Source organism: Mesoplodon bidens (genome assembly GCF_964165515.1).
Source record: "Mesoplodon bidens genome assembly, chromosome: 4".
Lineage (NCBI taxonomy): Eukaryota > Metazoa > Chordata > Mammalia > Artiodactyla > Ziphiidae > Mesoplodon > Mesoplodon bidens.
In genome coordinates this window covers 149,896,833-149,924,810 of record NC_138160.1, presented here as the reverse complement: position 1 = coordinate 149,924,810, position 27,978 = coordinate 149,896,833, and the positions used below count along the sequence as shown (strand labels likewise).

Below are 27,978 nucleotides of genomic sequence, written 5' to 3'. Positions count from 1 at the left end.
CTCCAGATGGATCGAGACAGGCAGCCCCAGCTGGGCACGACCCACGGGGTTTAATGACGGCGATGCTGAATTCCAGGAGGAGCGAGGTTCACCTGCGCCAGGCACCTGCACCCAGCCCTGCCACAGCGCAGGCTGACGACGCGGGTTTCATCGTTTTGTGCCCGTCTGCGCTCCCAGGCTCGGGGCCTACAAGCAGAGCCAGGGAAGCGTGCGGTAGACAGCGGACTGCTCTCTTATTTTAAAAAAAACAATAAAACTCAAACAAACAAAAATAAGATCTGGACCCATCGGAATACACACATCTATGTACACTGTCCCTGCTCATCCCCGCCCGTCCCCAGCAAGCAGCTGGGATGGGCTGGGGGGCGGGGCCCACCCTTCCCCAAGTTCACGCAGGCTCAGCTGCCTGCCCCTCCGAAGGAGAAGACCTTAAGAGCTGTGACCTCTGTCTCCCCCGGGGTTGGGGTGAGCCACTGCTCTCCCTCAGCAAGCCTTAACATTTTGGGGACTGAGTTACAGAAACACAGAAACAAATCCAAAGGAAAGTCACAGATACACATATACACATGCACACGTATGGCTGGCTGAGCGGAGCACAAGGCCCTCACAACCAGAGGAGCGGGGGCTCCAGCAGAGCCGGGGTGACCGGTGGGGCTCTGCGGGGCCCTCCCTGGCCACGCTGGACCCCTGCCCCGCCCAGGCCACGTCCATCAATGTCCTCCGATCTGTGAAGGGGAGAAAGAGGGAGAGGAGGAGAGGCAGGGTGGCTGCTCAGGCCCCTGGCCACACACCAGCCCCACCTCCCTCCTCCGTCTTCTCCAGGTGCAGCCGAGAACAGAGCAGAGGAGGACAATGAGGTGGGCCCAGGGTCCGGGGGAGCTCAGGAAGCTTCCGGGGGAACCCTCAGGTGCCCCCTCCCCCAGCTGAAGGCGCAGATGGACAGGACCCGCTAGGGTGGCCTGGAGGAGGAGGGGCTGGGGAGGAGGGCTGGGCACCCACGGGACCTGACCCGCAGGGTCAATTCTGCCCTCAGGTTACCCTGACTGGCCGCCCAGCAAGCTGCAAGAACCACAGTCGGCTGTGACCCCATGAGCGACAAGGACAGTTGGAGCGAGCCGTGATGGCGAACAGGTCCCACATCAGTCTCCCGCAGACAACAAGTCCGCCTCAAGGTGACCTCCTTTGGCGTGTGGCCTGCTCCCAACGCCGTGCCCCTGAAAGAGCCACCGGTTGGCTGCTGGGGCAGGGAGAGCAGGGGTGGCTGCAAAGAAACCTCTCGAGTGGGGACGTCGTTTCGATCCACGGGCCAACCCGAGCCGCCATCCTGCCGAGCCCTCCCCTGGCCAACCAGCCTGGTGTCCAGCCGTCTGTCCCATAGCAGGTGTGGGCAGCAGTGAGCACGAGCTTCCGGGCAGAGCATGAAGCCCCAGCGAGGCGGTGACGGGCGTGGACGGAAGGAGGCGGCGTCCAGGAGGCGTCCATCCCGCTCCGAGCACAGCCGTCCAAGCCGGGGCCACCCAGGGTGGAGGGATCCGGAGGCCCCACTCCTGCTGGTGCCCGAGCCCGGCCCCGCCCCAAACAGCGGCTGACAGGGTGCACAATCAGGCTTTAATAGAACCTTCAGGGTCTCTCCAGGCCCGGCTCCCGCCCCACCCTGGCTGCCTGTCTTCCTCTGGGGCCCGTGTTCGAGGGAGGGGAGGATCCATGCACGCTGAGAGGTGGCGCTCTGCGACCAGGACGGCACGGCCACGGGTTTACCGGATCCTGGTGAAGAGGTTGAGGACGGACACGGATTCCTGCAGGGCACACGGGAGCGACGCTGAGCCCTCGGTCCGGTGACCTCCCACGGGGTCAGCTGCGGGGTTGGGCCGCTGGGCTGGGCGCCGGCCGCTTGGGCACATGAAGGCAGTTCTGCCTGGAGGGACCCCGAGGCTCCGGGCCTGAGGAGGGGCCTGTGCGGGCACCTTGCGTGGCGAGCGCCCCAGGATGTGCAGGGACACCAGGTGATGCAGGAGGAGAGAGGGGGTGTGGGGATCCCAGGGAGGGCACAGCTGACGGGGTGACTGGGGCCGGCTGAGCAGCGGGGATGGGGGAGGAGGCCCCAGGACAGGCTGAGGGCACACACGTGGGGGAACATCTGGCGCTGATACCGACCCACTTTACCTTTGTCGAACGGGTTTTGCTAAAGACATTCCAGAACCTCAGGGTTTCATCTCCAGCACCAGTGACTATGGCCTCTCCATCAGGGGACATGGCCTGCGGGAGAAGAGAGGCCCCCCCGTTGTCCTTGTGGCTGACAGGCAAAGCCATGAGAACACAAAGGGCACCACGCCCCGCTCTGTGCAATTGGGCAAAAGATTTACTGGTTTAAGCACAAAACTTTTTTCTAGAAAAAACCAAAATATTGAAGAGTGAGTGGATGTGGGGAGGGGCTCCTTTCTCCAGACACGTGCAAGTGGTTATTTGGTGAAACATCTAGAGATGATCTGAGGGGTTGGATGTGGGTTATTCGTGGCATCTTCTATTTTTATGTGGAAACAAATACCTGGAGATTATAAAGGCGGGCAGAGCTGCCCCTGCTCACAGGGCAGGGGTGTTGGTGAAACAGATTCAGAGTGATGATGCTGCACCCTGCCGTTCAGTCCCAGAGCCCAAAGCTGGACCAGATGGAGGAACCGGGCCCAGCTGGGGAGACTCACCAGGTAGAGGACCCGGTAGGAGTGCCCGGTCAGCTTGGCCACCTGTGTCAGGGATGGGTATTTCCAGACGAGGATCTGGTTCTGCGAGTAGCCGTGCGTGCTCACCTAGGGGACAGAGAGAACGCTGTTAGAGCTTGGGGCTCCCCCCTCCAGTGGCCCCAGGGCACAGACCCCCCCAGACACACCCACTGAGGCACAAGGACACCAAGGCCCGCCCGCAGGGTGCAGAGCCCACAGGTGTCAGCTCTCAGTCCCTGCACCCTGGTCGATGACTGGCTCCAGACAGGGAACCACACTGCACATGAGAGCCCTCGGGCCTCTCCTGCGGTCACTGGGCACAGGTACCGGGTCAGCTTCTGCCAGACCTGGACGGCCGGGGCCTGGCCTCCTGCACCCTGCACTCACCAGCTCATTGGCGTGCTTGGACCAGGCGAGGTTGCACACCTGGGAGCCGGTGTCGATGCACTGCAGCGGCTGCCCCGTGAGAGTGTTCCAGAAGCGGATGCAGCGGTCGGCTGTGCCGCCGCCGGATGCCAGCAGCCCGTGCTGGTGCGGGGACCAGGCGATGGCCTTCACGGCCGCCAGGTGCTCTGTGTACTGCTGCACGGGGCTCAGGCTTGAGTGGTTCCAGACCAGCAGCTGTGGGGATGGGGCCGTGAGGCCCGGGCAGCTTGGCCCCCAAGGGAAGGCAGGGCCCATCTTGGCCTCCCTTGGGGTGCACCCGTCATCCCTGCTCCACGGCAGGGGGGCTGGTGGGGACGAAGGAAGGGCAGGGGCTGGGCCTACCTTGTTGTCGTTGCCCCCTGAGGCGAGCAGCTGGTGGTCCGTGGACCACTTGAGCCCACACACCTCCTGCCGGTGGCCCTGCAGCCGCCGCTCTGACTGCAAGGGCGGCGTGCGGATGTCCCTCTGCAGGATCATGCGGTCCCGGCTCCCGGACGAGAGCTGGTCAGCGTTCCAGGCCAGCGCCCCTGCGGCCGGGCAGAGGGTGGGATGAGCACGTGGCCCGGCCCCTCGGGACCCACCCACCCCTGGGCCCCGAGCGGCTCCTCACCGACGCGCGCCGTGTGGCCTTCCAGCATGGACAGTTTCTTCCCTGCGGCTGCATCCCAGATCTGCACGAAGCCCTTGTGTGTGCCGACAGCTACCAGGTTCCCCTAGGACGACAACACGGGCGAGAGCAGGCATCAGGCCCCTGTGTGGGGACCCTTTGCTTGGGGGGCTGGGGAGCTCCCCTCACCTCCCCACGGCAGAGCCTTGGGCCCACTTCTTTCAAGGTCTCTAACGCGTGCTCCTTCACACACCCCTCCTAGGAACTTTCTGGGCAGACGGTCGTACAGAGAGTGGGACTGTTAAAATCCACACAATGTGCCCCAAGATCCGCACACTTCAACGTGTGGAGCGAGCCTGCCCCAGAGTCTCTGTCACTCCAACCATCTCTACCAGGCTGGGGACAGCTGCGGGCACAGGTGTCACTGGGGCTTGGACAAATGACCACAAGGCCAGATTCTGCCTCCTCTGGGTCTCCAAGGCCCCCAACACTGCGGAGGGCCCCTCCAGTGAGGTCCAGTCGACGTCCCTTGGGCCAACCCTGCCCAGCGGGGTGATGGGGCTAGTGTACTAACCCTCTCTGACCAGCCGACGGAGGTCACCGAGTCCCCTTCCACGGAGAGGTCACAGAGCCGGGTCACCTGGCGGAAGGGGGAGCAGTTGGTGCCCGCTGCTCCTTCAAGGCCCAGGCTGTCCATTCATCCGTCTGTCCACCCGTTCATTCATGCATTCACACCTCAGGCCTGGGGGCACTAGCGTCAGTGCTGGGACCCAGAAGGCGGCTGGGGGGCTTGGGAAGCCACAAGCCAGGAGGGGACACACCTAAGCACAGGGATGCTGACTGCACAGAACCCGGAGGGATGTGGGCATCACGCCCGGGGCCCTGCAGCAGGTGTCGGCCACAGGTTGCCGGGTCGGGGTGGGGTGGGGTGGGGTGTGTCTGTGTGTGTGTGTGTGTGTGTCCCTCAAACACCCCACCTGCAGGGTCTTTGTGCGTGTGTGTGTGTGTATGTCTGTCCCTCAAACATCCCACCTGCAGGGTCTTTGTGCCCTGCAAACCCTGAGCCCACGTGTGTCCAGCAGCCACTCCGAGGCATTTACTGCTGGGTGGGGGACACTGCACTCAGCCGGGCCCGGACACCGCGCCTCTTCTGCCGGCACAGGCGGAGGCTGGAGCTCAGGCCAGGGAGCAAGGACTCCTGACTCTCGGAAGCCAACCCAGGGCAGGGATGGGCGAGGGCCTCTGCTCACCCCTGCTGACCGACCCTAGGAGAGTCTGCACGCTGAGGACACAGGCCTGGGAGGAGTGGGTGGCCGCGAGCTGCCCAGGCTCTGGAGGCCCCCGGCAACACTCCCACCCTTCACACAGGCCCTGGCCCAGCTCCGCTACCGTAGGAAGCCGGTCTGCCGCCCCCCAGCCCGTGCACATGCGCACAGGCTCAGCGGCACCCACCTGGCTGGTGCAGGCGCTCCACAGGTACACGCAGGTCCCCAGCCCCACGCTGAGTACATTGAGGGATGACCAGTCCACCAGGTTCAGGTAGAAGTCGTCCTGCAGCTCGGGCGCGTCCAGGACCTTGAAGGGGATCTTGGAGATCTTGCGGGTGGGTTTCCGTGGTGACCGCAGTAACTTCTGACTGCAGGGAGAGACCGAGGCAGAGATTTGGCAACAATTGCACAGAACTGCAGAGACGCCATCTCCTCCCGGTGGCCCTGGGAGGCTGCATCATTTCCCGCTTGTCCCGACTCTGTCACTCTGTGATCCCAAACCCATGGGTGACCCCACGGCCACCGACCCCTCCACCACTGGATGTTCAGCCGCCCTGAGCTCCAACAGCCCCGTCTTCCCCTCTGCCCGGCACCACCTGCAGGACCCCTCTCGGGCTTCCAGCACCTGGTCTTGGCCTGCAAGTCCCCAATGAGGGGGGTCCTCTGGGCCACCCTGTACCTCGTACACAGCTCTAGAACTGATGGCAGCTCCCGGGCCCTGCCGGCTGCCCCCCAGCCCCACCCCCGGCCAGTGCAGGTCTGGACTTACCTTTTGTTGCTGACGGGAGACAGGGAGTAGGGAGACACGTCATTGCCATCGTCGGGGCTGGAGCGCTTGGTGCTGAGGGAATACTGGGGGCAGGGGACACCCACTGAGTGGATGCTGCGTCCCGGGAGCCCTGGTGCCCTGTGCCCGAGTCCAGGGTGTGCCAAAACTGGGAGGGGCTCTGACTAGAGATGCGCGTCCCGGGCAAACCAAGCCTCGCACCCAAGGTGTCCTCCTGCAGGGCTGCTGGCATCAGCCTGTCTCTCCAGCCCCTCAGCCCCGAGTCTCCTGAGGGAACCAAGCCAGGCCTTCTGGCGCTGCCCCGGGGCCCAAACGGGGAGGTGGGCTGCGGGGCGGCTCAGGCTGTGGCCCCGCCCCTCCGCCCTGCACGCGGCACCGGTCCTAGGTCCCTCCAACCCGCAGGCGCGCAGAAGGGCGACAGGCCTGGTGCGAGGCTCGGGGTTAAGCGGGCCCCTGTGCTTCTTGTAATCCAGCTCCCCGGCAGGGCTGAGATGGGAGGAGACGCCCGCGGAGGCTGAGACCGGAGGCCGGGGGCAGCCAGCGGGGCTCACCGTGAAGAGGCCCTTCCTCTCAGGCGTGGAGGGCTGCAGCCTGCGGTCCTCCGTCTGTGGGTCCTGCACCTTCTCGATGCCGGCACCGAGCAGTTCGTTCTTCAGCAGAGCCGAGTAGGCCAGGCCGTCTGTGGGCACCAAGCTCCGTGAGGCTGGGCTGGGGGGTGGGGCAGGGGGGCGGGGGTCGAGGGGCCTGAGTCCTGACCTTTGCCGTTGTCCGAGGTGGCGTCCTTGGCTTTCCGGTTTTGGCTGGGAGATTTCTCATTTTCCTGCGGGACAGGGAGGGCAAGGAGGTAGGGCTGAGTGGGAAGGACCCGGCCCGTGCCCCAAGGCTGCGCGGTCAGGGTCCCTCTCCCGACCCCCCTCACATTGATCCTGTGGAAATTCACGCTCCAGTTGGCGCCGGCTCTCGAGGGGATGAAGCGGTCCCCGTGCTTGCTGGGGGAGGACACGGGGGAGTTGGCGGGTGTCAGGGTTCGCCGCATCTCTGTAACCTGGAAAGATGGCAGGGCGGGCTGGGTGCCTCAGAGCCCCCAGAGCGCCCCAAGGCTAGGCCTCTTCTCCCCGACTGAGGCCCCGCCCACTGTGCCTCCTCGTCCTTGGCCTCTGGCCGCTGAACGAGGGTTTGATCTTGGTAGTGACCCACGTGCTGGAGCCTGCTAGCGGCACCATGTCTGGGGCTCAGTTCGTCCGTCGGGTTCCGTGGGTGGGAAGAGGCCGGGGAGCGAAAGCCCGACCATGGACACCGCCACGTGCTGAGATCCGTTTCTCGGCGGTCACCAAAGGACAGGAGTGGACGGCACAGAACAAAGAGCATCTGTCCCCCGACACTGAGAGCCTGTCGTCCTGCCAGCCCCGTTCCCCACACACAAGGCTATTCCCCCATCAGACCACGACCCAGCCCCAGAACCAGGCAGTGGGAATGTCCCAGGAATGTCCCTTTTTCTACAAGGGATCTGCTGTAGGTTGAACCGCGCCCCCAAAAGGATATGCTGATACTTGGGATGTGACCTTAATTGGAAATGGGGGTTTTGTGTCATCAAGTTGAGACGAGGTCATACTGGAGCAGGGTGGCCCTAAATCTAAGGCCTGGTGTTCTCAGAAGAGACAGAGACACCGGTACACAGAGTGAGGGGAGACGTGAAGATGAGGCAGAGACTGGAGGGTGGGTCTGTAAGCCTAGGACTGCCGGCAACACCAGAAGCTGTAAGAGGCAGGAAGGACCCCGCCCTGGACGGCCCAGCGCGGAGCTGAGAGCGCTGAGAACTGGCGGGCACAGCCTGCAACGTGTTGGGAGCCCAGGACAGAGAAACACAACATGGCGGAGGGGGTGGGGACGCAGGAAAGGGCAAAACAGGGCCCTCCCGTGCCACCATCGCTCCTCTGCCCTGGGTGCCCACGAGGATGAGGGGTCTGTGGCCCCGGCAGTGGAGGGCAGCGCAGGGAGGTGCTGGGGGAATCTCACACCTGGCGTGGCCGTGCCGCTGAGGGGGGGGGACATGTTTGTCGCCTGTCGGCATCTCTGTTCTCCGAGGGCCAAAGCCCAGCAGCTGTCCGCCCCCCTGCCCCCCAACTCTCCCCGGCTGCAGCGGGCCAGGACAGCGCCGGCGGGGCAGCCCTGGGTACTCACGCACGGCATCGTGTTCTCGTTCTGGATGACGATCTGCCGGAGGAGGCGCCGCTCGTAGTCCTGGTCCATGGCGGGCCGTCAGCCTGGGCGGGAAGGGCGGGGGAGGTCAGCGCCGGCGGGCAGCGGTCCCCACCGCGGCCTGGCGAGCACAGGGCACTCCTCGGGGACAGCCAAGTCCCCTGCCAGGTGGGGGCCCTTCCCTCCCAGGAGCCCAGCGGGACGTGACAGGGACAAACGGGCTCCTCTCTGGTTGTTCTGCAGGAACCTTCCACCGGGCCTGCACGCCTTTGTCCTGGTTTTGGCCGCTCGCCCGCTTACCCCAGGCCCCCCCATCCCACACAGGCACCCATCTCGTCGCCTTCCTTCTCCAGACGATCGAGGCCGTGAGCTGCCCCTGGAACCTCGTCCTCGTCCCTTAGCTCCTCGGGCTCCGTGAGGGAGGTGGGGCGGCCCGTCAGTCAGGGTCCGCGGAGCTGACCGGGCGCCAGGCCTGCCGGGGCGGGGGATGGCGGCCTCCAGCGGACACACGCCCCCGCCCAGCTCCCACCAGCTCCCCCGACCACCTGGGGAGGCCTCTGAGGAAGAGGAGCAAGAGTGCCGTAGCGAGGGGGTGCCGAGCATTCCAGGGAGGGAAGAGCAGGCCTGAGGCAGGAGGGCTGTGCGCCTTCCAGGACAGGGCGGAGGCCAGCAGACGCCTCAGAGGGCAGGGCGCCCTTCCCGGGGGATGGCAGGCCAGAGCCCAGGGATGCCTGAGGCCCCTGTGGGGGGGGGGGGCGGCGCCAAGGGGGTCCCCCCGAGCACAGCCTCCCGCCCCACGCCTGCTCTGCCCCCCGCCCCGGCCTCGCGCCATCACGGTCACCCTACGCTTCCGGCTGCAGCCCAAGGTCTGGACGCGGGCAGTGCTGGCTAGTTCCGGCCCCCGAGCCTCCAGGCTGGCGCCGCTCTGACAACAGACCAAGTATCAAGAATTGGAAAAGTGAAGGCTGGCCAGAAATTAAGTTTACGAATACAAATTCCTAGGTGTAGCACCCTCCACACTTGCCTTTAAAACAAATTATGGTAAAATACACGTAACATAAAATTCACCATCTTCACCATTTTTAGGTGCACAGCTCAGTGGCATTCAGTCCATTCACGCTGCTGGGCAACCATCCCCACCATCCACCTCTAGAACTTACTCGTCTTCCCAAACTGAAACCCTGTCCCCATGAAACATTCCCTCCCCATCCCCTTGCCCCTGTGAGCTCCTCAAGAAATCAAATACACACAGCCACGTGACCCAGCAACTCCACTTTGAGATATACACCCGGGAGAAAGGAAACAGACCCACACAGAAGCTACTGTTCAAATGCTCTTACCAGTACTATTTACAAAAGCTAATAAGAGAAACAACCCAAGTGTTACCCACAGTGAACAGATAAACAAGGCGTGCTCCATCCCCACCCTGGAGTATTACTCAGCCCTAAAAAGGAAGGGGGTTCTGACACCTGCTACCACAGGGATGCACCTTGAGGGCATGATGCTCAGTGAGAGAAGCCAGACACAGAAGGCCACGTACTGTGTGATTCCACTCATGAGAAGTCCCAGAGCGGTCAAGTCCATACAGACAGAAAGTAAACTAGAGAGAACATTTGCCCTTAAAAAAAAAAAGATACCTGAGGAGAGTCCAGCGCTCGCGTCTCTCTGTGTGACCAGGAGACTACAAGACACTCAGGCCGATCTGCTGAAGTGCTACTTTCGTGCCCCCAAATGGCCTCTCCGAGCTCCTGGGCCTAACCCTGGGCTGAAGCACCGCATGAGCCTGTCAGGTCCTTGTCCCTCACCGGGATTATGTGATGCACAGGGCTGCCTTGGTGTGGCTTCAGCCCAAGGCCAGATGCTTGGCCGAAGCGGAGCCAGTTGGGTTAGACCCCACGGGACAGTAACGCAGCCACTGGTCACCTTAGCATGCCTATCTTACTCCGTGTTCCCTCCACGCGGCCCCGTGAACTGGATGCCTGCACCCCCTTGCAAAGATGAGGCTGTTGAAGCTGGGCAAGGGGTCGGGTGGGGGAAGAGACAGGGCTCCTGCCTGGATGCCCACCCGCCCCCGTGCCCACGGCCCTCCCTCCACTAAGCCTGGGGCCCTTCTGAGCCCGTGCTGGCCCAGAGCCACCCATGCCCTGTCGTCGACAGACAGCGGGCTTCCTGCTTCGGTGAGAAGTGGGGTTGCAACACCTCCGCCCCCTCCTCATTTCAGGTAAACCTTTGGGAGCAGGCACCCCCTTGTTGGCCAACGGCTTCCTGCCCCAGCAGGGGTCCCTAGACACATTTTGTCCATTCTGGCCCCAGAACATAGTTTCTGAAATGACGGACGGCTTTCTCCGTCTCTGGCCTTGACCTCCCCCTCCCCACGCGCCCACCCAGGGCCCCCCGCGCAAGCCCTCACCACACCCAACAGCTCCTGGGCAGCAGGGCCATAGCGGGACACAAAGGCGCCCATCTGAGCATCTGGCCTGGGGGGAGACACCCATTCAGGGGACCGTTTCCCAAGGGCGGACCCGGCCATCTCACTGACCACAGTGCCAGGCCAAGTGCAAGCCAGAACCAAGCCCCAGCAGGGCCGGCGTCCACGCCGACTGAGTGGCCCGTGAACGGGCTTCGAGTGGGGCTGGACACCAGGAAGAGCCGTCACGGCCCTGTTCTAGCAGCTCCAGAGTTGGGGCAGTTGGCTGTCCCTGCTCTGCAGACACGGAAATAAGGCTCAGAGAGCCTGGCTAACTTCCTGGCCCGACGTGTGTGGTCAACCGCGGCGGCCCTGACCAGGGCCTCGTGTGCCGCCCGCCGGGCAGTGAGCCCTCGGGAGAGCAGGTGCAGGCGCACTCGGCGGCACCACCTCCAGGGCCCCCACTGCTAGGCTACAGCTCGGGGCCGGCGGGGCCCAGGGGAACGAGGAGCCTCATCATCAGCCGTCTGAGCCTCTCGGTCCCCATGAGCTCACTTCCAACAGAAACCACGGGCCCTCCGTTCACAGACCAAAGCCACCATGCCAATGCCTCCAGTGGCTCCCTGCGTGGTCAGACGGCAGGGCCCAGACAACAGCTCAGATGCCGCCCGTACGCCAGAACCTAAGCAGACCCCAAAGCGCCGCGGTCATCTCGGAGCACACGGGGCGGGAGACTGGTTTCCTGGGATGTGCAAAGAAGCTGCTCCTAAGACGCCACGTGTCCTTGCACCGGGGGTGCGCTGAATCCGAGTCCAGCGAGTACGCCCATCGTGGCGCGCCCCCCTCCATCTGCCGGCGACGTCCCAACGGGACAGTCTGCAGAAGCCCGTTCAGCTGGCGGACGTCTCACTGCTGACAGATGTGTCTGTTGAGGGTCAGAGAGGTTCCTAGTCCCCAGCCTCTGGGTATGTTCCTTTATATGGCAGAATAGGCTTTGCAGATGGGGTTAAGGCCCCTGGGATGGGGATGTCCCGGGGGGCCCAGTGGAGGCGGAGGGTCAGAGGCAGAGAGAGATGGGAGATGCTGCACTGCTGGATACGACAGAGATACGAGGATAGAGGACGGGGCCGCCAGCCAGGGAGGCGGTGCCTCTAGAAGCTGGAAAAGGCGGTAACAGATGCTTCCCTGGAGCCTCCGGAAGGACTAGCCCTGCCCAGGCCTGGATTTTAGCCCAGTGAGGCCCGAGCCAGTCTCCTGACTTCCAGGACTGTGTGAATAAATTTCTGTTGTTTTAAGCCACTGAGTTAGTAGTTATTTGTTACAACAACTGCAGGACACGCACACACGAGGGCCAGGCGGAGGAAGGTAGAGCACCGAGACCACCTTTGCTGATCTTTAGGGAGTGGTGGCTGCCGAGAGGGTGTCCTCAACGCGGGCCCTTAGAGGCCTGCTCTCTGCCCCAGCCCGTGCGGCTCACGCGTCTGTCGGAGAGTCTTCATTCACCCCACCAATCCCATGTTTTCTGAGCACCCCCAGGCCTGGGGCGGGTGCTGGGCTGGAGCAGGCAGCGAGGACACACCGTGCTGAGCTCCCTGCCCAGCGGGGCGGCGAGCCAGAGACAAGTCACCAGGGGAAGAGGAGCCATGCCAGTGGCAGCGCACCCCAGTGGCCAGCTGTCTACGGAGGGGGCAAGGTGGACGCAAGGTCCAGATTGGGCGGTGGGTGAGTGTGTGGGGCCATCAGGTGCCAGCATCCAGCCCAGGATGGTGTCTCCGAGACCCGACCCCTCACAGAGGGACTCGCGGAGGCGCGGGCACGGGTGCAGGGTCTCCGGGACTAACGCCTTCTCAAGCTCTGCCCCACCATGGACGCTGCTCTCTTTTCTAAAGTGACAAGCTGGTGCCCTTAGGGGCACTTGCCCCGCACAACCAGGCTGTCTCGGTGAGGAGGTAGACAGACGCCAAGGGCCTCAACCAAGATCTCTGGAGGAGAGCGGTAACTCGCAGCATTGGTCAGCCGCAGTCACACCCAAACCACATGAGGCTGGTGACAAAACCGGGCTGAGCCCCCGCTCCAGCCCATTCTCAGAGCCGAGGGCCTGCGGCTCCGCCAGGCTGCAAGCGGCCTATTCTAGAGAGTGGAGGTGGCATCCGAGACAGTCCTTGGTCCCAGGACCTCAGAGACGCCCGCCCACCTCCTCTAAGACTGCTGCTTGCCGCACTGCAGAAGACCAGAAGAGCCCGAAGCCCTGAGAGAAAAGGCTGATAAATTCACGTGTGGAGAAATGAAAAGTGTCTGCAAGCAAATACACCACAAACACAGTTTTCTAAAAAAAGAACGACACAACCAGGAAAAGTACCTGCCACCCTCAGGACAGACCAAAGCGGCACAGGATACAAACGGTTCCCGGAAAAAGCAGCTCGGCTGCACGCGCGGCCAGAGGGCTGCGAACCCAGTCCAGAGCCCGCTCCCTCCTCTCCCCCCGCAACTCCAAGACCAGATGACGCACCCTCGCACCCACTCTTGGCAGGAGCCGGAATTTGGCAACTGCTTTCAGAATCTAAAAACACACATCCTCTCTGACTTCTAAGAATTTACCCTTAGAAACTCTGGCGCACGTGCGCAAAACCCTGTGTACGGAGATTTCTCCGCAGGCTGCTTAGGAAAGCAGGAGACAAGAGAAGTCTACAGACCAGACTTCTACCTGGAGGGTGTGGCCCATCTCCCCACAGGAGGCACTGCGGTAAAAGGGGGGCGGGTCTTTGGGATCCAGTGCACGTGACAACATGCTGTGTAGAACAAGCTATTTCTGGAAGGTTTGGGAAGGTCGGCTGGGGAAGAGGAACTAGAGGACGGGGTCAGGAGAGGAAGGAAGCCCTGGTCCTCCTGCCTTGTCACTCTGTGCTTCTTGGATTCTGCATCATGAGAACTCGCCGGCCATTCAAAGAAACAGGCGGCCGGGGAGAGCAGGAACCATGCACGCCCCGGCTCGAGACCAGAAGAGTCTGGGCAGCAAGGGCATGGCTGGCTGTGCAGGCGAACGCTCTGCTACCTTTGCTGTGTGTCTGCAAAGTTTCCTAGTAAAAGGCAGAGAGAGAGTAGTAACTTTTCTGTTGAAAAGAAGTCCTGAGCACAGAGGATCTGCAAGGCGGCTGAGAAAGGCTCCCCCAGGCTGCAGGGGGTTTAGAGCTGCCTTGGGGGACAGAGCAGGGAAGGAAGCGATGAGAGCCTGCTCAGAGGGGCCAGAATCCTGGCCCTAGAGACGCTCTGCCCGGGAGCCGGCACCTGCAGGCTGGTGTCCCCGGTCTGTGAGGTGGGCTGGGGTCCTCAGTTGCTGGCTGCCACTGGCCCCTCTGCACTGTCACTGGGAGGCTCACCCACCCGCCAAGCCAGCCCTTAAGGTGGGTCTCCTCTTTACCCCTCATGGCCCCCAGAATGAAGAGCCAGGCGGCCCACACCTTCTCTCATGGCTTCAGACTAGCCTTCAGTCTCCGAGCCTCAGCCTAGTCCTCTGGGATATGGGCATGATCCTGGTCACCTGAAGGGACAGGATGAAGTCCCTACAGGCTAGGAGTAGGGTCTGCACGTGTCACAGACCACCTGATCCCTCAGGGCTGCCCTCCTGTGCGCTCACATTCACCCCCAGCCCCGGTCCTCTCCGAGAGTGAGGTCGGCTCATGCTGGATGAAGAGGTCCCAGGGACAGAGCAGGGCCCTTGCTTTCAAGCTGGCTGCTCAACAGCTGGCTGCCCCTCCTGAGGAGGCCTTCCCTGCGGCTCCTCTCTACCCCTGACCTTGCTCGGCCCTACAGCGTGCCAGGGTTCCAGGCACCAGGTACTCAGCAGGAGGTTCCCTGTCAGTACAACCCAGGGGTCCTCACCAGGGTGGTTCTGCCCCCAGGGGACACCAGGCCAGGTCTGGGGATGTCTGTGGTTGTCACGACTGTGGGTGCCCGGGATGCTGCTCTACATCCCAGCGCCTGGGATGCGCCCCACCCCGTCCCCGGAGAATGACCTGACCCCTGTGTCCGCAGTGCTCGGGGAGGGCCCTGTAGGGCCAGGCCAGGGAGGCTCCCTGGTGAGTGAGATGATGGGGCATGGGCTGGCCCTGGGGTTAGCAAGGGCCAAGTGGCCTGAAGATAAGCCAGTGCCCCAGCCCCGCGAGCCCTCCTTCCAGCTGGAGCCGGAGGCGGCTGGAGTCCCACATGAGGAACAATACCAAGAGCAAGCTTTCACCACAGGTCACTGCCAGCGTCCAGGTGCGGGCAGGAACCGGCCCTCCCTCCCCAGCCCACAGAGGAGGAAAGGAGGTCAGACAGGGGCATGTGGGGCAGGACCCATGACAGTGCAGCCCCTCTGACTGTCACTGTCGAGGCCTCCCTGGGGGGTGTGCAGTGTGGTGCGGAGGGCAGCATCCTGGGCACACCCTCCACTAGTTCACGCCAAGCCTGGAGGGGCCCAGCCAGCACTGCTTCCAGAAGTGCTCAAACTGCAAGTCCCTCAAGGCCTTGCTTATCTTTAAAACCAGTCCTGCTGTTTTCCTGCTGTGAGGCTCGGAGGCCAAGGAGATACCGTGTGACGTGGTTCATGACTCAGTGCTCGAGGCTGAGCACGGTCTGCGTGTGGCATGTGGCCGCCTGCCTGCCTGCCTGCCCGCCCGCCCGCCCGCTCAGTGCTGACATCTGGGCCGTACTGGGCGCTGCGGGGTGTGGAGCAGCCTCCCTGGCCCCCACCTGCTCAATGTCAGGGGAGACTCCATCCGCGTTGTGTGGATCACAGATGTCCCCATACATAGCCCAGTCCCCTTGGGGGGGCGGGGTGCAGGATCACCCCGAGTGAGGGTAACTCTGGCCTCTGGGGGGACTGGTCACATCAGCTCCCCACACGGGGCACAGGGAAGGGAGGGGAAGAAAGCATGCCAGCAGGAGCCTGGGGACACTGCCCTGCCAGGTCCAGTGTGGGCACCGCGTCCCAGGCGAACGGGGCACTGCTCCTGGCCCTGTGGTGAGACCATGAGAACACAGATGAGGACAGTGAGGGCAGTGCCACGAAGCCCACCTGTGCCTCTCCAGCAGCCAGCACAGCACCAGGCAGTCCAGCTGCTTGACTCAACTTGGTCCCCAGGTGCCATCCTACCTCCATTCCACAAAAGAGGGGCTCGGGCGGCTGGGGGTCGGCCCAGCTCCATCCCGCCCGCCCCCACCTGCCCACGGCTGCTCAGGCTCTGCAGTGAGAGGCTCCCCAGGCCCAGCACCAGCAGTCCAGCCGTCTAAAGCCCCAAGGCCCACTCAGGACTGCTCATCACGGCCACGTGTGCATCGCCGCTGGCCTGCCCCAGCAGAAGCCATCCAATTAAGGATCATGGTGACAAACGGCTGGGACTCCCTGAGAACCGTCATCTTGGGGCACAGACTTTCAACGGGCCCAACACCTCGGGGAAGCGCCCTCCTTCCCGGAAGCGTGCAGGCGGAAGAACCTGGGGACCGGGGCTGGCTCTGGTGCCCGTCCCCGGCTTCCTGACTACCAGCCCCCAAGAAAGGTGGGGGGCTGGTTGTCTTCTTCCAGCCGGTCTCTGAGGGGTTGGGGGAGAAGTCCCACATGAGAGACCCAACCAGAAGATGGGGGTCGTCCACTCTTCTGCTCCAGTCAGAGTCTGGCTTTGCCTCTTCCTCCTGGGCCCAGGCAGGCCAGCCCGGCGGGCCCCTCCCCGCACGATCGTCAACCAGTCCCAGCAGGGTGGACGAGAAAGGGCGGGCTGCAGACAAGGACAGATCTGCTCTGAGTCCCGGCTTCACCCCTTACTGGCTGCACGGCTTTGGGCAAGCAACTTCTCCTCTCTGAACCTCAGTCTCTTCATCTCGAAGCTGGGGATAATGGGATAACACCGCACGCGTTGCGGTGACCTGGGCGCAGCTTCTGTGAAGCAGCAGGTAGAGGGCCTGATCCAAAGGAGACGCTAGGAAATGGGGGCTGGTCTCATGGGCTCAGTGACAGGCGCACAACAGGTCCCAGACGCCCCTGCTTCCCGCTCCACCGTGTGGTGATGTGGGCTGTGCGGCACGGGAGGTACCCTGGTGGCCACAGCTGCGGGCCAGGTGACCAGGCAGGGCCCCACCTTCTCCCATGCTGCCCCCGAAGGGGAAAAGGACTGGCCTCCCCTTGCAGGAGGGAGGACCGTCCTGAGGACGTGAGAGGAGCAGGGCTGTGGGCTGGAGGGCTGGCTGTGGTTGTACAAGGCTAGGACTTGGGCTCCCGTGAAGGGAGTGGTCTACCTCCACAGAGGGAACACAACAATCTAGCGGCCCCTTATGTCTAAGGACAGCAAAGGACAAGGCTGGGAACGGCCAGAGTCAGAAAGGACTGTGCCCGGCACTGGACGGGGGACAGCGTGCCTTCCCGAGTGGCTGAAGGGAATCAGTAGGAGAGGGGGGCCTGGTGGCGGGGGCCCTGAGGAGCATCTTCCTTTCATTCGTTTGCTCATTCATTCATTCATTCACTCAGTTGAGGCTACTGCCCTTCTGTGTGCAGGCAGGTGCAGGAGCTGCAAAGCAGGGAGCCAGAGTTACGGCCCACCCCCGGGCTCACAGCCTCAAGGAGAGGAGAATCCCGTCAACACCTCTCTTCTCCGTGACAACACCCCCAAGAGCACACTGCTGGCAGCAGGGCACCTCCACCCCATGTGAGATGGCTGCTCGAAACCTCAGAAATGATGCCTGAAGCACAGTTTCTCATCCCCCCACCTCTCAGCACACAAAGCACCCACTCCCGTCTGACTTGGTGAAACGTTCAGACCGTAAAGGCGTCTGGGTCTGCAGCAACCCAGAGGATGCAAACCCCACGCAAAGAACAACTTGGGGGCCACAAAACTGTGATTTATGTCGGAGGCCTGACTCTTGGGACTCCATCCAAGGCTGGATGTCCCATCAGGACCCCAGAACCCTTACACATCTCTACATCCACTTGCACACCTGCAGGGACAGGGATCTCACCCCCTCACAGGCAGCCTTGAGCAACAGAAAGTGCTTCCTCAATCTGTCTCACTACAGTTCCCACCCATGGGTGCGAGGGGGCGGTGGCAGAAGGAAATGCCTACTGTGTTTAGGGCAGCCCTGGCACTGCTGACACTCAGGTGGGTCCTCCTCTGCGGTGGGCAGTCCTGGGCATTGTGGGGGGTTGAGCAGCTTCCCTGGCCCCGCCCACTGGATGTCCCACCCCCAGGTTTGACAACAGCCTAAACCAAAACCAGTGGAGACCCTCTGGTTTAGGGAACTCCTTAGGGGGAATAGTTTATTCCCCCCCACCCCGGCTTGAAAGACTAGCACTGACCTCTCAGCTTCTCAGCCCTTCTGTAAGTGCAGAGAGACAGACAGACAGACATGCCCCAGCCCTCATCTTTCCCTCCCCCTCCCCCCACCATCCTTCCACCCCTCCACCCAGCAGCCCCTCCTCACTGTGGGACCCAGTGCAAATACAGCCTGACCCCCTTCCTGCGGTGGCTGTCATGCCTGGTAGGGATGACACCCTCCCTGATGGTCACAATGCAGTGGTTCCTGGGCCCATTCTGATCTGGGGAAGGGCATGGGGGGGTCTGGAAAGAATGGTTTGGGGAGGCTGGGGTGTAAGGAGCACACTGGGGGCAGGAAGAGGAAAAGGTGACAAGGCCATAATGGCAGGCTCGTGGGCTGTGCCCTGGGCGGCTGGTGGCAGGGAGGTGGGGAAGGGACGGGTGGAGGGGCTGCATGAGATGTGCGTCTGCAGGCTGGCGGTGGCGCACTGGGCAGAGCCGGGGGGTGGGGCAGGGAGATGGGGCCTGCTTGCCCAGGTGAGAATGCAGATGGTCCTGGAAAGATGGGGGGGACGGAAAGGAGGGGCCCAGGTGAGGCTGGGGGAAGTAAGGGAGGGGGGAAGGGCAGGTCTGTGGAAAGAGCAACCTTTTCTGGACGCACCGCAGGACACCCAGGAGGGGATGGACTGGCTGCTGGCCGCGTGGGCCTGCAGTCAGGACAGCAAATGAGGACAGGAAGCTAAGGGCGAGGGGCGGGCCACCAAGGAGCACATGCAGAGGCATCTGAGTCCCGATTAAACAGCAGGGCCACCCCACAAGAAACTGTGCCCGGCTGTTCCTAGCAGCTCTATTTGCAATACGCAGAAGGTGTCAACGGCCCAAGGGCTCCCCAACTGGTGGACAGACAAACACAATATGGCCCATCCATACGACGGAATACTATCCAGCCACAAAAAAGGGAGGACACGCTGCAACGTGAACGAACCTTAAAGATGCAATGCTCAGTGAGAAAAGCCAAACATGCAAGGCCACATACTGTGTGATTCCATTTATATGAAACGCCCAGAACAGGCAAAGCCAGAGAAACAGAGTGGTTAGTGGTTGCCAGGGGCTGGGGAGGGGATGGGGAGTGACTGCTGATGGAGACGCTCTAAATTAGATGGTGGTGATGGATGCACAACCTTGTAAATACACTGAAAACCACTCAACTGTACAGCTTAAACGAGTGAACTGTGAAATACGATAATTATATCTGAGGAAAGCTGTTACCAACAAAAATCAATAAGATGATAAAAGGAGGGTGAGTGAAGGACGAAGGGGGAGGCACAGGAAGTCAGGCGAGTGGGTTCCACTCGCAGCAGTCAGATGACTAAAGGAAGCAAGGCCGGGAGGGTGCACAGCACGTTCTCTCCTTCCATTCACACCTGAGGACACTGAGGCAGGAGAGAGTAGTCACTTGCCAAGAACACAGGACATGCTGGTCAGGCGACCAGCCTCAGATGTCGAGACTGTCAGTGCCACGTTCGGGGGGCGCCAGTGGCGCGCCTGTCCCCTGACTTAAACACTCCCTGCCTGCACCGGGCAGGCTCCGAAGCAGCCAAAGCCTGGGGTAGGCCAGTGGGGAGTGGGCAGGGCCGTGATCAGTGGAGCCGACGAGAAAGAAGCCACTGGGGCCTGTGAGGGAGCAGAAGTTAGACCACAGGGAGTTCTTGGGGCAGAAAAGGGGGAGCCAAATACTCCCTTCCCAGCTCTGCCAACCCCCAGGACTGGCCAGGACCCCCGCACCCACTCAAGCCAGCATTCTACAGCCCCAGCCTCGCCGGGCCCTGTGCAGGATCTGGGGATGGAGTCCCTGTACTCACAGGCCTCCCGGTCAGGGCTCTAGTCCAAGGTCTCTCCCCCTTGGCACATCCTCTGTGGGGGACTGTCCTGGGCGCTGCGGGGTGTGGAGCAGCACCCCTGGCCCCCACCCCCTCGATGTCAGGAGCGACCCAGTCATGACAACCACAGATGTCCCCAAACATCACCAGTATCCCCAGTTGAGAACCTCTGCTCTAGAAGAGGATTACAAGGGTGCTGCAAATTGGCTGCTTTCTTAAAGACCAAGTTCCTTGATGCTAGCTGGAAGTCCCCAGGATCGACCCTCCAGACTGAATGACTTTGGATCCTCACCCGTCTCAGTAACACTGAGCACAAGGTCCCACAACCAACCCTACTCTGGGCCTCCCCAAACCCAGAAGCCCTGGGTATACAAAACCTGCCCCAGTCAGAGGCCCCAAAATCTATGAATGGCAGAAGACAGAGGACCTGGTGTGAAAATCGATGCAGACTCGCTTCTGAAGACTCATCAGGCTCTGAGGTCCTCCCTGCCCAGCCCCAGACAGCACCAGCCAGGGCACAGATTCTGAGATCATCCTGGGAAATGGTCACGGTGGCATGCTGGCCAGCACAGTCATGTGAGACGTGGCCCCCCCGCCACAGAAAAGCAACTGTCCTTTGAACCAAGAGCTGTCCAAGGACCAGAGCCCCGGAGTCTGGAGGGGGAGGAGCCTGCATCCTTAACACAACCCTCCTGGAGCAATCCAACCTCACTCACTATGCAAAGCACAGCTGGGCGGTCACCACACCTGCTTCCACTCTCAGGTTCAGAAGAAAAGCCGGCTCAGCGTGGCCGAAACAGAAGGGGCCCTCGACATCAACAGTCACGACGGCCCACGAGACCTTCTGCCCATAAATGGGCCAGGGGGACAACGTGTACCCGCCGGCTGCATGAGGTCTGGGTGGACGGTTTTTCTTTAGGTAAACTGTCCTTGTTCCAAGTATGCTAAGAAGTGGTGGGGACCGGGGTGCGGGGGGGCGAGGAGAGTGGGGTGCAGCCTCACCAGCTAGAGGCATGAGGTCATCGCTTAGTGGACTGGGGGGGGGGATCTAGTTCCCAGTCTGAGAGGCACCTTGAACCAAGGGATGACTTGAGGGGAAAGAGAACAGGGAAAAACCAAACGGGTTTAGGCTGGACAGCTGCACAACCGTGGGACTCGGGCTTTGAATTGGGGGCAGGTCTGGACAGTGCAGGACCAATGGGAGGTGGGGGTCAGTTTTTAGCAGGGGAAAACGGCTGTGACGGCATGACTGTGCCACACTTGCGGGATCCGGGGTGGCCGGGCTGGTGCTTGTTGGAAGACCCAGAATGGTCCCGGATTAGAGGGCAGTTGGGCACCACCAGGTGGTGTCACATTTTGGGGAGGTCAGTGGTGAGATGGGATCGCTGGATTCTGGGTGGGTCACGGCCAGAATGGGTCAAGCCGTAAGGGTGCGGGGAGCAGAAACCAGACGGGCTGGGAGCCAGTGGGGCACTTATGTATTCAAAACTCGTCGCCTAACTGCTTCCGTGTGCCAGGAGCAGAGAGGGGCGCGGTGAGCACAATGGGGAGCCCATACGGGCAGGGTCTCCGCACCTCAGCCTGGCTGTTCCAGGCTCCACGAACCTCAGATTGTATTTTATCCGGGCGGGGGGCGGGGGCTGGTCCGAGACTGGGGGAGTTGTGACAGCTCGGGGGGTGGGGGGAGTTTCAATTTGGGCAGGCCCCAGCTGTATGGTGTGAACTTGGGAGACCCGGGGTTGACAGGCCAATGATGAAGAGCACAGATTAGGGCGTGGGTCTGCCGTTCTGGGGGACGGAGTCGGGAGTCCCCCAGTTTGGGGCGGGGAGCGGTCAGAGCTCAACCTGCTTATTACAAAAGGATAGGGACGTTGACCGCGCGGGGAGGTGGCGGCCTGCAGGTGGCTCGGCTTGCGGAGGTCACGCAGGGCCTGGCGCAGGGGGAGGTTCAGACGTGGGGGTTAGGACGGGAGATGGGATGCTGAGGTCACCCGGGCCTAGCTCGGCTTGCGGGGCGGCGCGCCGGCGTCCGGCCGGCTCCCGAGGGGTGGGGGGGCCCTGAGCTTGGGGGCGGCGGGCCGGGTCGCCGGCTCAGTTTCGGGGGCCGGGCCAGGCCCGCCCGACTCGGGGGTCGTGCTCGGGTCCAGGGGGCGGGTCCCCAGACCTCGGCCGCCTCACCTGGCTCGCTCCCGTCGCCGCTGGTTCCGCCGGCCCCGCCTCTCCCGGCGCCGCGCCGCGCCCGCCTCCGCTGAGCGCAGCTACGCCGCGTCCGGCCGCGGCCGCCGCTGACGGGATCCCGGGCTCCCCGCTCCTTAATATGGCGTCGGTCGCGGTTCCGCGCCCTCCGGCACCCTCCTCCGGGCGCGCTCCCGCAGCCGGCCCCGCCCCGCGCTGCGTGCCGCCGCCCGCCCCCGCGCGCCGGGGCCTCGGGTCCGCGTCCCGCCCCGCCCACCCCGCGCAGCTGTGCCTGCTCGCCGCGGGCATCTCGGGAGGACGTGACGTAGCCCGCGATTCGAATCAATACAGGAAGCGTGGCGCCACGGGTTGCCCAGGGCAACCGCGCGGGAACAGGATCCGCGGCCCGCGAAAGCGGCTACGTGGGAATCCGGGGGAGTGGCTCCTCTCAGTTTAGAGCGTTGTTCTTAGCAGGGGACGGTCGCAGAAACAGGTACCCCTGGGCAGACCCACACCGCAGTGACGGTGTCACACCGCGTGATAAGCGCAGGTGAGACCCACAACAGGTGCACGTGAGGGTCGTACAAACCCTACTGCCTACTGAAACACATTCATTCAACGGGTTGGACAAGAATTTGCAGACACAAGGCAGAATGTAAAAAAGATAGAATTTATTAAAGGGAAGGGTCGCTAGAACAGCGGGCTTTCTGATAGGGAGAACTGACCCCGACCATGGGTGGGTTTTTTTTTTTTTGGCGGTACGTGAGCCCCTCACTGTTGTGGCCTCTCCCGTTGCGGAGCACAGGCTCCGGACGCGCAGGCTCAGCGGCCATAGCTCACGGGCCCAGTCGCTCCGCGGAATGTGGGATCTTCCCGGACCGGGGCACGAACCCGTGTCCCCTGCATCGGCAGGCGGACTCTCAACCACTGCGCCACCAGGGAAGCCCACTTGTCTGTTTTTATAGCCAGGGAACAAAGGAACTTGCGAGTCATCTGCTGATTGGGTAGGGTATGCTTACTTCCAGTGTGCAGAGTGGGGGAAGAACAGGACAAATACACTTCCTTATATGGGACGGGAAAGGAGCAGGGCAGAATGCCTGGGAGGGCTAAAAGATGTAATGAGGGACAGTGATGAGTCCCGTAACTCTCTGTTCCGGCGATGTTGGCCCTCTGAGTTTATCTTGTTCTTTGTCCTTGGAGCACCACATTTCTCCCTCTTTAAATAAGCAAATAAAACAGCAATCCTCCTTTAACATTGCACCGGTCCCACCTCGGTTAGCTCTAAGTCTAAAGCTCTCATATTCTGTACAACCACTCCTGCTGGAGAATTTGTTCTCGTAGAGTGTTAATTTGCGCTGCTAGGTTGACAATCTGTTGTGTGAGTTCGAGAGAGCCTCCGGCAGTGAAAATAGAGCTTAAAAGTCCAGCTGAGCCTGTTCCTATCCCAATGATGATCCCTAGGACTGGTATTACAGTGAGGGCTGCCTGCTTTTATGTGATCGAGTATAACGGAAGCAGGATACGGTCACTGATAAGGGTAAGGTCAGGAATAATGTATGCAAGGGTACAGGTCCCCATTCAGTTGGCTGGAAGGCATAAATAAGCATTGGATCAGCAAAGGAAACAGGTGATTTGTAGGGTCTAAGCAGATGTCTAAAGTGATGTTGAAGTAGGGTTTTCCTAAATGAGTACGGGAATGTTCTATGCCCCCATAGGTGGTAGCTAAAGTCATTCCAGCTAAAGGGGAGAGGCAAACAATCTTTGAGGAACGGGAAAAAAGTTATAAGCCCAGTTAAAAGAAGGAATAGTAGGGTTCCACCCTATGTCATAGTACTCGGGTGTCTTAAGTTTTCTGTAGTCTTCTTGCTTAATATTAGAGGGTTGGAACCAAAAATTGTGGTTCTGATAGGGACAACTTGGGGATGGGCTGGGGCAGATGGAGGTCCCAGAATAGCTAGCCTGTGTCCAATCGGTGGTAACACTGGGAGGTTTGGGGAAGTAATGCTGTAGAAAGGGGAATCAAAATAGTTAAGTATGGGGATAGTTTGTTTTGTCGTCAGTTACGAGGGAAACCCATGTTTGGGTAGGGGAAAGGGTGAACGTATGATTACAGGCCTGGGAAATATTGAGGAATTTACCTACAGGGGGCCCTGGTTGAGAGAGAGAGAGGATACACATAGAGGGGCCGGTTGTGCCATAGAGACTGAGGAGAATATGGGCCTTTGAAGGTTATAGTGAGGCCTCTGATGTATGTGGTTGAGAAGTATATGGTCCACTGTAGGTTTTACTCTAGAATTGACGGCCCATCCTAGTCTATCGAAATATGAGGGGGCTAAATAGGATTCAAGTTGGTTCCATTCATCTGGTGGAATGGGAATTGCCTTTAGGCCATACTGACGGGAGACAGTGGTAAACAGCCAACAGTTTCTGTATGACCCTGGTGAAGACTGGTTGAGGAGTCTGAGGGCTTCCTGAACTGGCGGTAAATATGGGTGATGACTGTATGTATACACAGGAATGGAAAAAGGGAGAAGAATCAGAACGGTTTTTAGGAGGCTATGTTTAAGTACTGATAAAGTTGGTCCGGGGTATAATCTTGAAAGTCTCCTTGGAGGGTTTTGTCCCATGCTAACTGATATATGTATTGTCGTTGTTGGGTTGGGGTTAGATTCAATAGATGGAGGTTTTGGAGGTTTATATCTTGTAATAAGGAGGAATAAAAGCAGAGTGCTGAGGCAGAAATCCAAGGCCAATCGGAGGGAGACGACTGAAAGGTTATACTGAGATGACTCAGTCAGTGCACATTTAAATTAGGAGCGGATGGTGTGCGTGGAATTAGTTATACCACCTTTAGGGTATTTGAGTTAAGACAAAAATACCAAGAGGCAGTTCCACAGGAGTAGAACAGAATAACCCATGGGAGGGAAAAAGCCTAGAAAAAGAAAAGGAGGGTGACAAGATTAAAAAATCAGGCTATCGAGGCTTGAGGGCTGGGGGGGCATCACTTGTCTTTTGTAGAGGAAGCGGAGGCTGTCCAAAGGCTCGCGACTATAGGAGGCATCTGGTGAATCACTGATGGATTGAGGATTCTTGTCCTCTGGAGGAGGGGCTGCCTTTAGTCATGACATATGGATCCAAGGAGTAAAGCCTTGTATTTTGGCAGCTGTTGGGGTGGTCAGCAGGGCTTGGTATGGTCCTGTCCACACTGCTTCGAGTGGTCTCCGTTCCTGTGGGTCTTAACATATACCCAGTCACCTGCACATAAGTGGGGAGCGGTTTCTGAGAAATTAGGATCTGGCTTAGGACTATTTTGGTCCTGGTATTCCCAGATATTCTTAAGAGTCAATCCTAACATTGGGAGATACTGTACTAAATAGTGGGTCTCTGGATCGCCCAGCAGGTCTGTGCTTAAGAATGATCTTCCACAGATTTCCTAAGGACTTATATGAGGCCTGGCCTTTGGACTAATCTGGACTCTTAAGAGAGCAATAGCAAGAAGGGTGACCCATGTCTGGTGTGTCTCTATTGCTAACTCAGGTATTTCTTGAGGGCTTGGTTGGCTCTTTCTACCTTGCCTGATGCCTGAGAGCACCAAATGAAGATAACAACTGATTTGGAGGGCTTCGCTGATGCCTTGGGTCAGACCTGAAATAAACGCAGGGCCACTATCCGATTGTAATGAGCGTGGCATCCCAAACCGAGGTACTATACGTTCCACGAGGGTAGTGGTAACCTTGGATGCTCTCAGTCTTAGTAGGGAAGGCCTCTACCCCTCCCATGAAGGTATCTACCATGACTAGGAGATACCTGAAGCCTTTACAAGGGGGCATGCAGGTGAAATACATCTGCCGATCTTCTCCTGGTTGGTTCCCCTGCCTTTGGATTGGATGGAAGTGGTGGGGGTGTTTATAGCCCCTTCTTGGTTGGCCTGGTGACAGACCGGACAGGCCTGGGATATAGATTCGAGGGTTGAGAGGATTCCTTTTCCTGTGAATACTGTCCCCACCAGTCTGAAGAGGGGTTTGGCTCCTAAATGGGTAGCCTGCTAAAGGCGGTTTAGAATCTTCCATTGGGAGGCTTCTAGTAAAAGAAGTTTGGTGTCTGGGCTCTGTAGCCACCCTTCAGGGGTTAGAGTGAACCCACGGTTTTGTCCCTCTAAGTTCTGATGGTGAGTACTGTTGTGGTGAAGGGTCTAAACTTCTTATCAGGGGAGCCTGTAGGACGTGTTGGGGGGCCCTCTGGCTTCCCCATCTGCTCTATTATTTCCTTTGGTCATGTCCAACAGGTCCTTCTGGTGCGCCCTGCAGTGGATGATAACTAATTCCTTAGGGGATTTTATGGCCTCTAATAGGTCCAGGATTTCTGGTCCATGTTTGATTGGGGTGTTATGTGTAGTCAGTAGGCCCCTTCCTTCCAAATGGCCGCATAAGCATGGACTACATGGAAAGCATATGCTGAGTCTGTGTAAATGTTAATTCGCAGTCCTTTTCCCAGTTGGAGCGCTCTAGTTAGTGCTATAAGCTCTGCTTTCCGGGCAGAGATAGTTGCCCCATGGAGTGGGCCTGACTCTATCACCTCTGTTAAACTGACTATTGCATATCCCGAAACCTTTCAACCTTCTCAAATGAAACTACTGCTGTCTGTAAACCATTCTGCATCTGGGTTGGGTAAAGGGGTGTCCTGTAGATCTGGCCTAGCACTGTAGGCATGATCAACAACTTCTAAACAGGAATGTAGTAGAGGGGTGTTGGGATTTGGGCTGGGCAAGAGAGTGGCATGGTTTAGAGTGGTACAAGGCTTGACTGATATTTCTGACCCCTCTAAGAATAAAGCTTGATTTTTTTTTTTTTTTTTAATTTTTCGCTGTGTTGGGTCTTCGTTGCTGCACGCAGGCTTCTCATTGAGGTGGCTTCTCTTGTTGTGGAGCATGGGCTCTAGGCATGCAGGCTTCAGTAACTGTGGCGTGCGGGCTTCACAGCTGTGGCTCGTGGGCTCTAGAGTGCAGGCTCAGTAGTTGTAGCGCACGGGCTTAGTTGCTCCATGGCATGTGGGATCTTCCCGGACCAGGGCTCGAACCCGTGTCCCCTGCAATGCCAGGCGGATCCTTAATCACTGCGCCACCAGGGACGCCCCAGCTTGACATTTTTGGATTCTACTATCTGAAATTCAACAGAATGCCTTGGAATTAAGGACATCCATGACCTGGTGCGGAGTGTCAACAGTAAGCGGTTGTCCTGTTGTCAGTTTGGAGGCTGACAGAGAGACGATCCCTGAAATGTCAAGTCTAGGGTTTTAGACAGGTAGGCCACTGGGCATTAAGATGGTCCCAAGGATTGTGTCAACACTCCCAGAGCTACCGCCATTTTCTCATGAACCAAGAGAGAGAAGAGTTTTGTTAAGTCTGGTAAGCCTGGGGCCGGGACGTGACTAGAGCCTTCTTTATTTGTTTAAAGGCTGCCTCCATTTCAGGGATCCATTCAAGAGTGAGATCTTCTGGTCCTTTGAGAGACTCATAAAGAGGCTTAACTAACAGGCCATAAGTAGGGATACAAATTCGGCAGAAACCTGCCAACCTAAAAAGGTTCTAAGCTGTTGTTTAGTAGCTGCCATGGCCAATTAGGGCGTGGGCCTGTCGTTCTTGGGGGACGGAGTGGGGAGTCCCCCGGTTTGGGGCGGGGAGCGGTCAGAGCTCACTCAACCTGCTAAATACAAAAGGATAGGGACGCTGACCGCGCGGGGAGGTGGCGGCCTGCAGGTGGCTCGGCTTGCGGAAGTCACGCAGGGCCTGCTCTAGGGGGAGGCTCGGACGTGGTGGTTAGGACGGGAGATGGGATGCTGAGGTCACCCGGGCCTAGCTCGGCTTGCGGGCCGGCGCGCCGGCGTCCGGCCGGCTCCCGAGGGGTGGGGGGGCCCTGAGCTTGGGGGCGGCGGGCAGGGCCGCCGGCTCGGGGGTTGCGCTCCGGTCCAAGGGGCGCGTCCCCACACCTCTGCCGCCTCACCTGGCTCGCTCCCGTCGCCCGCTGCTTCCGCCGGCCCCGCCTCTCCTGGCGCCGCGCCGCGCCCGCCTCCGCTGAGAGAAGCTACGCCGCGTCCCGCCGCGGTCGCCGCTGACCGTATCCCAGACTCCGCGCTCCTTAATATGGCGCCGGTCGCGACTCCGCGCCGTCCGGTGCCCTCCGGCGGGCGCGCTCCCGTGGCCGGCCACGCCCCCGCGCCGGCGCGCTGAGTG

At 60.3% G+C, this 27,978-nt stretch overlaps 1 protein-coding gene across 4 annotated transcripts; it reads right to left on the bottom strand.

The window, feature by feature from the left end:
- Positions 1 to 31: 31 nt before the first annotated feature.
- Positions 32 to 27,937, bottom strand: FZR1 (fizzy and cell division cycle 20 related 1). Of its 4 annotated transcripts, XM_081231167.1 has the most exons (15): positions 27,834 to 27,937; positions 27,749 to 27,793; positions 7,987 to 8,069; positions 6,725 to 6,850; positions 6,562 to 6,625; positions 6,357 to 6,484; positions 5,788 to 5,870; positions 5,203 to 5,386; positions 4,325 to 4,390; positions 3,754 to 3,856; positions 3,486 to 3,670; positions 3,105 to 3,338; positions 2,700 to 2,804; positions 2,155 to 2,256; positions 32 to 1,796 (listed from the first exon to the last, which is right to left on the bottom strand). In XM_081231167.1, exons 3-15 carry the CDS (start codon positions 8,053 to 8,055, stop codon positions 1,755 to 1,757), a joined length of 1,491 nt encoding a protein of 496 aa, XP_081087293.1. In that variant the 5' UTR covers positions 8,056 to 8,069; positions 27,749 to 27,793; positions 27,834 to 27,937; the 3' UTR covers positions 32 to 1,754. The 4 variants fall into 4 exon arrangements, with proteins under 4 accessions (XP_081087293.1, XP_081087292.1, XP_081087291.1 ...); XM_081231166.1 differs by having other exon boundaries at positions 27,749 to 27,932; XM_081231165.1 differs by lacking the exons at positions 27,749 to 27,793; positions 27,834 to 27,937 and adding an exon at positions 21,753 to 21,943.
- Positions 27,938 to 27,978: the final 41 nt, after the last annotated feature.